The sequence below is a fragment of the Heterodontus francisci genome, chromosome 6, assembly GCF_036365525.1.
Source record: "Heterodontus francisci isolate sHetFra1 chromosome 6, sHetFra1.hap1, whole genome shotgun sequence".
In the NCBI taxonomy this organism is placed as follows: Eukaryota; Metazoa; Chordata; class Chondrichthyes; order Heterodontiformes; family Heterodontidae; genus Heterodontus; species Heterodontus francisci.
The window spans coordinates 20,043,124-20,055,292 of NC_090376.1; the positions used below are offsets into that span (position 1 = coordinate 20,043,124).

The window sequence follows — 12,169 nt, forward strand, 5'->3', positions numbered from 1 at the left end:
AATTTTTCTGTACATTTACAATCTTATAGCTCTCTATTACCTCTTGGACTTTTCCTTTCAGGGCTGAAGCTCCTAGTTTTTCCAATCTTTGCTCATCACAGACCTAAAAGACTAGAGATCAGCCTTGTGGTTCACATTTGCACTGCCTCTGGGGTTTGAATGCCTCCCTTATGTCTTGATGACCAAAAACAGACAGTACTCAAGGTGCAGCCTGACCAGAGTACTCTGAACTTTGATCATGACTTTTGCTGACTTGTATCTTACTGTTTGGCTTACATAGTTTAGTATGCTACTGGATTTTTTGAATGCTACTTATTGTCAAGTCCATTAGGACTCCTAGGTATTTTTCCAAGTTCATCCATAGCTATTCCAACACCATTGACAGAGAATTTGCAATGCCTTCTTTGCCTTATTATGTACGGTACTTTACATTTGTCTGTATTAAATTCTATTTGCATTGCTCTGCCCACTTGCAAATTTTGGCCAGGACATTCTGTAATTCCTGCACTGCGTACTCAATTCACTGTTCATACTAGTTTGGTGTCAACTGCTGATTTATCAAATGAGAAAAGAAAGTACCAGAAATACTCAGCAGGTCTGGCAGCATCTGTGGAGACAAAAACAGAGTTAACGTTTCAGGACTGTGATCCTTCATCAGTTCTGGTGAAGGGTTGGAGACCTGAAACATTAACTCTGTTTCTCTGTCCACAGATGCTGCCAGACCTGAGTATTTCCGGCAATTTCTGTTCTTATTTCAGAATTCCAGCATCCGCAGTATTTTGCTCTTATTTTATTGCTAATTTATTAAGTTGCATTGGGTTTGAGTTCAAGTCACTGGTATAAGTGGGCATGCCACTCAGTACTTCCTCCCATCCCAGTGTAACGTCTCTAACATGTACCCTTAACCTTTATAGCTCTAAACCTCAGAATGTCATTGTTGAAGTTTCTAAAGCCCATCTCATTTCTCCCCTTCTCAGATCTTCCTGTGCCACATATCATGTCCTGATCAACAGGTGATCTTCTCACTTTCTGCTGTGCTATTTATTGCCTATGAGCAGAACAATTTCTGAGTGAATGGAATTAACATTAGCTAGATGCTACTAGGAAGACACCAAAATACAATGTCCACTAAACTCTTTAGTGTAAGACTGTATTTGTTGTTTTGACCCATTAGGTGCCAGATACCTGATACAATTAAATGGGAAGAGGAGAATATTCTTTTTGAAAAACAGCTATCACCTAACAGATGGATCTGGAATTGTCTCTGGACTGGCTGGAACTTGAACTCCTTTCTCCCACTCCTGCTTCCATTGATCAGCCAAGAGATAATATTCATCCTGGTTCACATGATGGGAGTCTGGAATCTTCATGGCACTGATGAGATCCTTCCTGAATACCTATAAAAGCAAACCTAAATATTTAAACGAACATTAAAAGAGGTTGCCACAAATGTGTTGATGCGGTAATGTACTGTGCTACAGCAGGGAAAGAATCTGGTTCACATCCATTGTTTCTCACATGGCTGGTCAACAAGACAGCATCATCCTAGGTAGCTCTTGTGTACTATCTAGTGATTAAATATAGAGCAGGATAGGTAGAGGCATTGGAATATATCACTAATTTTTCCTAAAAATCAACACTGGAATAAACTGAAACTCTGTCAACGCACTTCTTAAATGCTCAAGGACAAGTTAAGTTTTCTGAATGTAACGATTTTTGGTTATGCTAACAGAGAATTCAGATTAAGAAACCTGATGGATAATTTCATTCACCAATCTTGGTTTGTCCTAACTTTTAATTCTCTAGTGAGAATAACACATGATAAAGCCATGTCTGATGAAGGTTAAAGTCATAGAATTGAATTCTTATAATTCAATTCACTTTAGTTTACATTTGCAAATAAACAAGACTAAAGTACACTGATCAGAATATTAAGGTTTAGGTGCAAATGAGTCCAACCTCCCAGTAAAACAGTGATGCAGTTAAGGAACGGGAGGAGGTCATTCAGCCTCTCGATCATGCTCCGCCACTGAATTAGTTAATGGACGATCTACATCTCAACTCTATTGCCCCACCTATATTTCATATCCTTGTATGCTGTTAGCTAACGAAATCGATATCTCAATCCTAAAAACTCAAATTGTCTCAGTAATCAGTCTTTTTGAGGGCAAGAGGAAAATGCTCTGAATTTCTGGGCTTTGTCTGAAAAAGGAATGATTTTGCTTCTGAAATTGGTTGGCTCATTTCAAGATTATGGCCCGATGTTCTTCATCTCCCCCACCAGAGCAAGTAGTTTATCTGTATCTATCCTATCAAATCCTTTCAACATTTTGAACACCTCAAGAGATCACCCTCAAATCTCCTATACTCAAGGGGATTCAAGCCAAGTTTATGAAACAAGTTCACATAATTTAACCTGCTAAGTCAAGGTATCATTCTTGTGAATCTGAGGTCTACCCCCAGTTCAAATAGGAATCACTGGAATCAATTGTTGAGATATTGGTTTCACTCACAGATCTCAGTGGGAAACTTAGTTGATTTAGAATTTTCTTTTACAAGGGCAACTACGGATCACTTTTAAATCTCTGGCTTCTGGCTTTTTCTGGTTATCAAACAAAAAATTCTGATAGTATAATTATTCTTCTAAGTTTACTCGAGCTTGTGTGTGAAAAGCTAATGGTGTACAGGGATAGCCCGTATTTTTCCTGCAACGTTTTTTTCACTTAAGGAAGGGATCTCCAGGGCTCAAAGTTCAGGCATACATGCATTCACAGAATTAAAAGAGAGCTCAAGATCTACTCTCCAGGCAGTGAAAATCTGGCATCAATTTGAGCTTTACAAATTAGAGTTTGTGATGTCATTTTACTTAAGTACAAACCTCAGCAGGCTTCTTCTTCCCACTTGCTGAGGCATGCCGGTCACTCCTGTACTTAGAATGGGAGGACAACGACGTTGAAGGACCTGTGCAGGAAGTGACAATAAGCAATAGAGACCATAACACAATCCAAGATCCAATTTAAATATGTTGTAAAAGCAATATTAAAGCAGTTTGATGCAACCAAAACACACAATTATTACACCTACATTATAAGCCTCCAACATAAAATTTGTGTACATAATAATCTAATACACTCAACACAGGAATAACACTAATAGGCAAGTTTGGTAAACAGTATCAAATATAAATTAGGAGAACCAGTTGCTCATTTACTATATTACATATACTCTTCAGTGAAGGAAGTTTGCTACTTTTACCTGGTCTGGGCTAAACCCAAACTATGTGTTTGAGTTATTTACCTCAGAGAAACTAAAAATGGGCAATAAATGTGGTATTACTGGTGTCATTCACATCCCAAGAACAAATGGGGGAAAAAAAACTCCTGACCAGGGGATTGAGTGTTAATCCCAGGTATGACTGGTAGTCATACACGTTGCAGAGCTTGCACTTCAATAGTCTGGGGTAGATCACCTGCAGGAAACAGTGGTCACAGGGATAGTTGTTTCTCTAATGTGTCCCCCAGATAGGTCATCCAGAGATACCCATAGACCAGACAACTGAAGCATAACAAATCCGTATAGTTTGGAAGAATGCAGTGATCTGTCAGTACAATACAGCAAAAACCTCCCTGCTTTCGAGTACTTTTCTTCCCGAAAACATTTTGATCAATTCTGATCTTTTTCAAGCATCTATGAGGAAAGATTGAATCAGCTAGGGTTGTTTTCCTTAGAACAGAGGAGGCTGAGGGGTGACTTAATTGAGGTGTACAAAATTATGAGGGGTCTAAATAGAGTAGACAGGAAGGACCCGTTTCCCCTAAAGGAGAGGTCAATTACCGGGGGCACAGATTTAAGGTGATTGGTAGAAGGATCAGAGGAGACATGAGGAAAAACTTTTTCATCCAGAGGGTGGTGGGTGTCTGGAATTCACTGCCAGGGATGGTAGTGGAGGCAGAAACCCTCAATTCTTTGAAAAGGTACATGCACCTGAAGTGCTGTAAACTGCAAGGCTATGGAACAAATGCTGGAAGGTGGGATTAGACTGGGCGGCTAGTTTTTTCGACTGGCACAGACAGGACAGGCTGAATGGCCTCCTTCTGTGCCATACTTTTTCTATGGTTCTAATGGGTGGCTTACAGGGGCTTTCTGAAACACTATACATTATGTTGCAATTTCAGAAAAGTGACATCTCCCAATGAAACATTTCTACTTCCATAACTGCTTCACTCACTTGTATCGATGCCAATTAGTGCTAAATTTAAAGGCAGATTTTGAAATGAGGATGTACTTCCAAGGTGAACCAAAATGAATATCCCAACTCATATCATGCAGTTCTCAGGCATAATAAGCATAGATTTAATATCTAGGAGGTCTTCGGCAAATAAAAAAAGATTGCCACAGAATCAGAAGGATACACTTGGATAGAATAGGTAAAACACCATCATCCTACTTACTCTCATTGTCTGAACTGTCACTGCTGCTCAAATGTCTGTTGCGTTTCATCCTGTCATGCTCTTTAAGGAAAGGAAGAGGTTCAGTTTTCCAATTCTGTGCATCAAATACAGTATTAATTTAATCCCACGGATCAGTGGATCTTCAAATATGCAAATTCAACTTACCATAAATTCTAAGTATATGCATATACTAATTCAATATTGTAGAGCAAGTGCTGAATCCATCATCCACATAAGTTAGCTCTATAAAAAGGGAAAAAAGTTAAATAAATCTAATATAGTAAACATTTTACATCCTGATTGTTTCAGGATTTATAAGTGTACTTCAAAAGGCTGTTGTGACTCAGTCAATATTGCTATAGTATTTTGCATTGTCCAATACTGAAACAATGCCGTGGCTCATTTAATAATGTAATGGGCGAAATCTACCATTTAGTACTAAGCAGAATATCTCAGGTTCAATATTCAAGTCTGTACTTAAGTAAGTTCTCAGCTAGAGCAACATTTGGGTGTAAAGTTTTACCTGAAAATCTCTGGGCTGAGAAAGGCAAGGAAAAGTCAGCAACCAGGGTTTCCATTCTTAATTATTATCTGGTAACCCTTGCTAGAAAGTTCACATTTGGGCACCGTGAGTGAGAACAGAATTAGGGCCAGGCTCGGCTGTGATGTACCAGCATTAAGGTGACGTTAAAACAAAGACAGTTCAAAATAAATATTAGCCCACATTTGTAAAGCAGGAATCTTGGTATACTACTCAACATAATCACACTTACAGTTACAAATCATCTTATGCAAGTTTACCAAAAACCAAAATTCCCGCAATACCTGCGTCCCTTGGTATAAATTTCACTCAGGGAATTCTAACAATTCTCAAGACTGTTGTAAATCAAAGTGTTTCCCTGCAAATTCATTAAAGAATGTAATCAAAAATTTTGCTGCAGAAATCCTAACATAACTTCATTCAGATAAAATACTGAAGAATCAAAAGGTTAAATGGCTCAAGAGCTCTGATATTCTATTTCACAATTAGTATGAGTAATGTAGGGGAAGATTATTTTTTCAGGAGCTATAAGAAAAAAATTGCAGCCAATATTTGAAACTACACAAGAACATTTACTACTGAACTAAATGGTCTCGTACAGTTTGTGAGGAAGTGGCAGTTAACTTCCTTATAGTAGAAATGAGAAAGCCTGCTTACAAGAGGTACTTGGCACTCTTGCCTTATATTCAGAGGGTTGCGCAGCTGCTTATATGTGATTGACAGGACAGGTTAACAACCTAACAGAAACAGGTTGCAATGAAGAGATGTGCAACACTGAAATTTTAAAAATACAAGAGCTGATGTACACCTGTAGTTTAATAAAAAGCTGCATAGAGATATACAATAGAAAAGAGAAGCAAACTGGGCTCAAAAACTAAATAATGCTCATTGCCACCAAGTTACTCACTGCTCCAAGAAAAATCACAAAAGATTGAAAAGGTGCTGAGGGCTAGAAGGCAGATGTTACTTTTTTTTCAAAAAAAGGTAGCAAAAGTGACTCAGAAAATTAGATACCAGTGAGTTTGATATACATTGTGAATCCATGTTTTTAAAATCCACTTGGTAAAATTGGTAGTTACATAATTTCTTTCAAGATGTAGAAATAAACTGGAGTACCATAGTACTCAGGTTTGTTTGCGTCTTTTAAGATAGTACAACCAGAAGTAGCTGCAGCATTAGATTAGATTAGAGATACAGCACTGAAACAGGCCCTTCGGCCCACCGAGTCTGTGCCAAACATCAACCACCCATTTATACTCTTTTGGGCCTCCTTATCTCGAGAGACAATGGATACGCGCCTGGAGGTGGTCAGTGGTTTGTGAAGCAGCGCCTGGAGTGGCTATAAAGGCCAATTCTGGAGTGACAGGCTCTTCCACAGGTGCTGCAGAGAAATTTGTTTGTTGGGGCTGTTGCACAGTTGGCTCTCCCCTTGCGCCTCTGTCTTTTTTCCTGCCAACTACTAAGTCTCTTCGACTCGCCACAATTTAGCCCTGTCTTTATGGCTGCCCGCCAGCTCTGGCGAATGCTGGCAACTGACTCCCACGACTTGTGATCAATGTCACACGATTTCATGTCGCGTTTGCAGACGTCTTTATAACGGAGACATGGACGGCCGGTGGGTCTGATACCAGTGGCGAGCTCGCTGTACAATGTGTCTTTGGGGATCCTGCCATCTTCCATGCGGCTCACATGGCCAAGCCATCTCAAGCGCCGCTGACTCAGTAGTGTGTATAAGCTGGGGGTGTTGGCCGCTTCAAGGACTTCTGTGTTGGAGATATAGTCCTGCCACCTGATGCCAAGTATTCTCCGAAGGCAGTGAAGATGGAATGAATTGAGACGTCGCTCTTGGCTGGCATACGTTGTCCAGGCCTCGCTGCCGTAGAGCAAGGTACTGAGGACACAGGCCTGATACACTCGGACTTTTGTGTTCCGTGTCAGTGCGCCATTTTCCCACACTCTCTTGGCCAGTCTGGACATAGCAGTGGAAGCCTTACCCATGCGCTTGTTGATTTCTGCATCTAGAGACAGGTTACTGGTGATAGTTGAGCCTAGGTAGGTGAACTCTTGAACCACTTCCAGAGCGTGGTCGCCAATATTGATGGATGGAGCATTTCTGACATCCTGCCCCATGATGTTCGTTTTCTTGAGGCTGATGGTTAGGCCAAATTCATTGCAGGCAGACGCAAACCTGTCGATGAGACTCTGCAGGCATTCTTCAGTGTGAGATGTTAAAGCAGCATCGTCAGCAAAGAGGAGTTCTCTGATGAGGACTTTCCGTACTTTGGACTTCGCTCTTAGACGGGCAAGGTTGAACAACCTGCCCCCTGATCTTGTGTGGAGGAAAATTCCTTCTTCAGAGGATTTGAACGCATGTGAAAGCAGCAGGGAGAAGAAAATCCCAAAAAGTGTGGGTGCGAGAACACAGCCCTGTTTCACACCACTCAGGATAGGAAAGGGCATTTATACTAATTTATACTAATCCTACACTAATCCCATATTCCTACCAAACATCCCCACCTGTCCCTACATTCAGCCCCTCAAGCTTGCCCCGCCATTGAATAAGATCATGGTTGATCTGCCCCAGACCTCAACTCCTCTTTCATGCCAGCTCCTCACAGCCCTCAACGCCCCGATATTTCAAAAATCTATCTACCTCCTCTTTAAATACTTTCAGTGATCCAGCCTCCACAACTCTCTGGGGTAGAGAATTTCAGACATTCACTACCCTTTGAGAAGAAATTCCTTCGCATCTCAGTTTAAAATGAGTGTTCCCTTATTCTATAACTATGTCCCCTAGTTCGAGATACCCCCCACCAGTGGAAACATCCTCTCAACATCTACCCTTTCAAGCCCCCTCAGAATCTTGTACGTTTCAATAAGATCACCCCTCATTCTTCTAAACTCTAATGAATAAAGGCCTAACCTGTTCAGCCGTTCTTGATAAGTCAACCCCTTCATCCCAGGAATCAGCCTAGTGAATCGCTTTTGAACTGCCTCCAATATCCTTTCTTAAATATGGGGACCAAAACTGTGCACAGTACTCCAGGTGCGGCCTCACCAACACCCTGTACAGTTGTAACAAGACTTCCCTATTTTTAAACTCCAACCCCCTAGCAATAAAGGCCAAAATCCCATTTGACTTCTTAATTATTTGCTGCACCTGCATACTAACCTTTTGTGTTTCATGCACAAGAACACCCACATCCCTCTGTGCTGCACTTTCTTGAAGTCTCTCGCCATTTAAATAATAGTCTGCCTTTTGATTCTTCCTACCGAAGTGCATGGCCTCATACTTTCCTACATTAAACTCCATCTGCCACGTTTTTGCCCACTCACTCAATCTATCTATACCCCCTTGCAGATTCTGTGTCCTCATCACAACATGCCCTCCCACCTATTTTTGTATAGTCAGCAAATCCTCCAAGTCAATAATATAGGTAGTAAATAATTGAGGCCCTAGGACTGATCCTTGTGGCACTCCACTAGTTACTTCTTTCCAACCTGAAAAAGACCCATTAATTCTGAATCTCTGTCTTCTGTGAGTTAACCAATCCTCAATCCATGCTAATAGATTACCCTCAATACTGTGAGCTCCCATCTTGTGCAATAATCTTTTATGTGGCACCTTATCGAATGCCTTCTGTAAATCCAAATACACTGCATCTACCGGTTCCCCTGGATCAACTCTGCTTGTTACATCAAGAACTCCAGCAAATTTGTCAAACATATTTCCCTTTCACAAAACCATGACGACTCTGTATGATTGCGTTAAACTTTTCTAAACGTCCTATTTCTTCCTTAATAATGGACTCTAGCATTTTCCCAACGACCAATGTTAGGCTGACTGGCCTATAGTTTCCTGCTTTTTGTCTCCCTCCCTTCTTGAACAGGGCCATCATATTAGCGGTTTTCCAATCCGCTGGGACCCTCCCGGAATCCAGCGAGTTGTGGAATATTTCGACCAGTGCCTCCACTATCTCTGCAGCCACTTCCTTTAAAACCCATGGATGCAGGCCATCCGGTCCTGGTGACTTGTCTGCCTTTAGTCCCATTAGTGCGTCAAAAACTATGCCCCTCATGAGAGCTACTCTCTTTTTATATACCCGAAGCTCTTGCTGTTTGTTTTTATATTTCTTGCCAAATTACTTTCATAATCAATTTTTTCCCTCTTTATTAGCTTTTTAGTCACTTGCTGCTGGTTCCTAAAAAATTCTCAATCCTCTGGCCTACCACTAGTTTTCGCTACTTTGTATGCCTTAGTTTTTGACTGGATACCCTCCTTGACCGCCTTTATTAACCACAGGTGTTTCATCATTCTCATCGAGTCATTCTTTTTGACCGGGATAAATTTTTGCTGAATGTTATGAAATATCTGCTTAAATGTCTGCCACTGCTCATCCACTGACCTTCCCCTTAGTCTAATTTTCCCAGTCCGCTTTAGACAACTCTTTCTTCATACCACCGTAATTACCCTTGTTTAATTTGAGGACACAGATTTGAGAACAGAGTTGCTCGCCCTCAAACTGAATTTGAAATTCTATCATGTAGGGGTCCCTACATCATCCTTAACTACGATCTCTCTTATTAATCCTACCTCATTACACATTACTAGCTCTAAAATAGCCTGTTCCCAAGTAGGTTCTGCAACATATTGCTCTAAGTAACAATCCCTGCTGCACAGCATAAATTCTCTTCCATGTTACCTCTGCCAAATCTGATTTGTCCAGTCAATATGCAGATTACAATCACTCATGACAATTGTAGCACCCTTTATTTTTTATTTTTATTTATTTATAGATATAGCACTGAAACAGGCCCTTCGGCCCACCAAGTCTGTGCTGACCATCAACCACCCATTTATACTAATCTTACATTAATTCCATGTTCCTACCACATCCCCTCAATTCCCCTACTATCTACCTACACTAGGGGCAATTTACAATGGCCAATTTACCTATCAACCTGCAGGTTTTTGGCTGTGGGAAGAAACTGGAGCACCCGGCGGAAATCCACACGGTCACAGGGAGAACTTGCAAACTCCGCACAGGCAGTACCCAGAACTGAACCCGGGTCGCTGGAGCTGTGAGGCTGCGGTGCTAACCACTGCGCCGTCCTTCTTACATGCCTCCATTATTTCCCAATTTATACTTTGTCCTACAGTGAGGCAACTCTTCAGGGGCCTATAGACAACTCCCACCCGTGACTTCTTCCCCTTATTTCCACCCAAACTGATTCCACATCACAATCTATTGCGCCTATATCACTACTGACCACTCCACTGATACCTTCCTTTATTAACAAAGCTACCGCACCTCTTTTTCCTTTTTGCCTATTTTTCCGGAACGTCGAATACCCTTGAATATTGAGTTCCCAGTCTTGGTCACCTTGCAACCATGTCTCTGTAATAGCTATCAAGTCATATTCATTTATTTTTATTTGTGCCGTCAACTCATCTATCTTGTAACAAATGCTGCGTGCATTCAGATAAAGAGTCTTAAGTTTTGACTTTTTACCATTATTTCTCATTCTGGTTCTAATTTCTGCTGCACTCTTCTGCTTATATTTTCTGCCTCTTCATATCAGACTTTGATGATCGGTCGCCTCTTCACTATCTTGCACCTCCGCTCTCATTTCTTTTTGATTTTTTAAACTGCCCTTCAATTGAACCCTCCCCCGCTAGTTATACGATTTGCCAGGACGCTGGTCCCAGCATAGTTCAAATGAAGCCCGTCGCAACGGAACAACTCTCTCCTTCCCCAGTACTGGTGCCAGTGCCGCATGATTCGGAACCCATTTCTCCCACACCAATCTTGATTGGTATCAGCCTTTTACCAGTGGGGTAGCATAGGCTTTTTAAGACCTCTTCTGTTTAACATTTTCACAAATGACCTGGGGCAAGCAGTCTCAAAGCATTGTGGTTAAATGTGCAGATGATACAAAGCTAAATACAGTCAGAGTCATACAGCACAGAAACAGGCCCTTCGGCCCATCGTGTCTGTGCCGACCATCAGGCACCTACATATTCCAATCCCACTTTCCAGCACTTGGCCCGTAGCCTTGTATGCTATGGCATTTCAAGTGCTCATCTAAATACTTCTTAAACGTTGTGAGGGTTCCTGCCTCTACCACCTCTTCAGGCAGTGCATTCCACATTCCAACCATCATCTGGGTGAAATTTTTTTTCCTCAAATCCCCTCTAAACCTCCTGCCCCTTACCTTAAATCTACCCCCCCTGGTTACTGACCCCTCTGCTAAGGGAAAAGGTTTCTTCCTATCTAATCTATCAATGTGCCTCAATTTTGTATACCTCAATCATGTCCCCCCTGAGCCTTCTCTGCTCTGAGGAAAGCAACCCTCGCCTTTTCAGTCTATCTTCATAGCTGAAATGCTCCAGCCCAGGCAACATTCTGGTGAATCTCCTTTGCACCCTCTCCAGTGCTATCACATCCTTCCTATAGTGTAGTGCCTAGAACTGTACACAGTACTCCAGCTGTGGCCTAACGAGCATTTTATACAGCTCCATCATAACATCCTTGCTCTTATATTCTATGTCTTGACTAATAACGGCAAGTATCCCATATGCCTTCCTAACAACCTTATCTACCTGTGCTGTTACCTTCAGTGATCTATGGACATGTGCACCAAGGTCCCTCTGACCTTCTGTACTCCGAGGATCCTACCATCCATTGTATATTCCCTTGCTTTGTTATTCCTCCCAAAATGCATCACCTCAAAAGTCTCAGGATTAAATTCCATTTGCCACTGCTCTGCCCATCTATATCGTCCTGTAATCTAAGGCTTTCCTCCTCACTATTTACGACACCACCAATTTTCTTGTCATCTGCGAACTCCTATATTCACGTCTAAATCACTAATGTACACTACAAACAGCAAGCATCCCAGCACCGATCCTTGCGGTACACCACTGGTCACAGGCTTCCACTCGCAAAAACAACCCTCAACCATCACTCTTTGCCTCCTGCCACTAAACCAATTTTGGATCCAAATTGCCCTGGATCCCATGGGCTCTTACTTTCTTATCCAATCTCTCATGCGGGACCTGATCAAAAGCCTTACTGAAGCCCATGTAGACTACATCTACTGATTTACCCTCATCTACACCTCTAGTCACCTCCTCGAAAAATTCAATCAAATTTGTTAGACACGATCTCCCCCT

The 12,169-nt window shown here is 41.6% G+C and overlaps 1 protein-coding gene across 2 annotated transcripts in view; it reads right to left on the reverse strand.

The window, feature by feature from the left end:
- jade3 (jade family PHD finger 3) overlaps positions 1-12,169 on the reverse strand; it is a 53,571-nt gene that overhangs the window by 17,710 nt on the left and 23,692 nt on the right. For both annotated transcript variants that reach the window (XM_068033241.1, XM_068033243.1), the window contains exons 2-5: positions 4,617-4,694; positions 4,452-4,511; positions 2,879-2,961; positions 1,240-1,397 (exon numbers count right to left, since the gene is read on the reverse strand). In XM_068033241.1, the coding sequence (XP_067889342.1) occupies positions 1,240-1,397; positions 2,879-2,961; positions 4,452-4,511; positions 4,617-4,638 (323 nt within the window). In that variant the 5' untranslated portion in view covers positions 4,639-4,694. The remainder of the gene's footprint in view (positions 1-1,239; positions 1,398-2,878; positions 2,962-4,451; positions 4,512-4,616; positions 4,695-12,169) is intronic.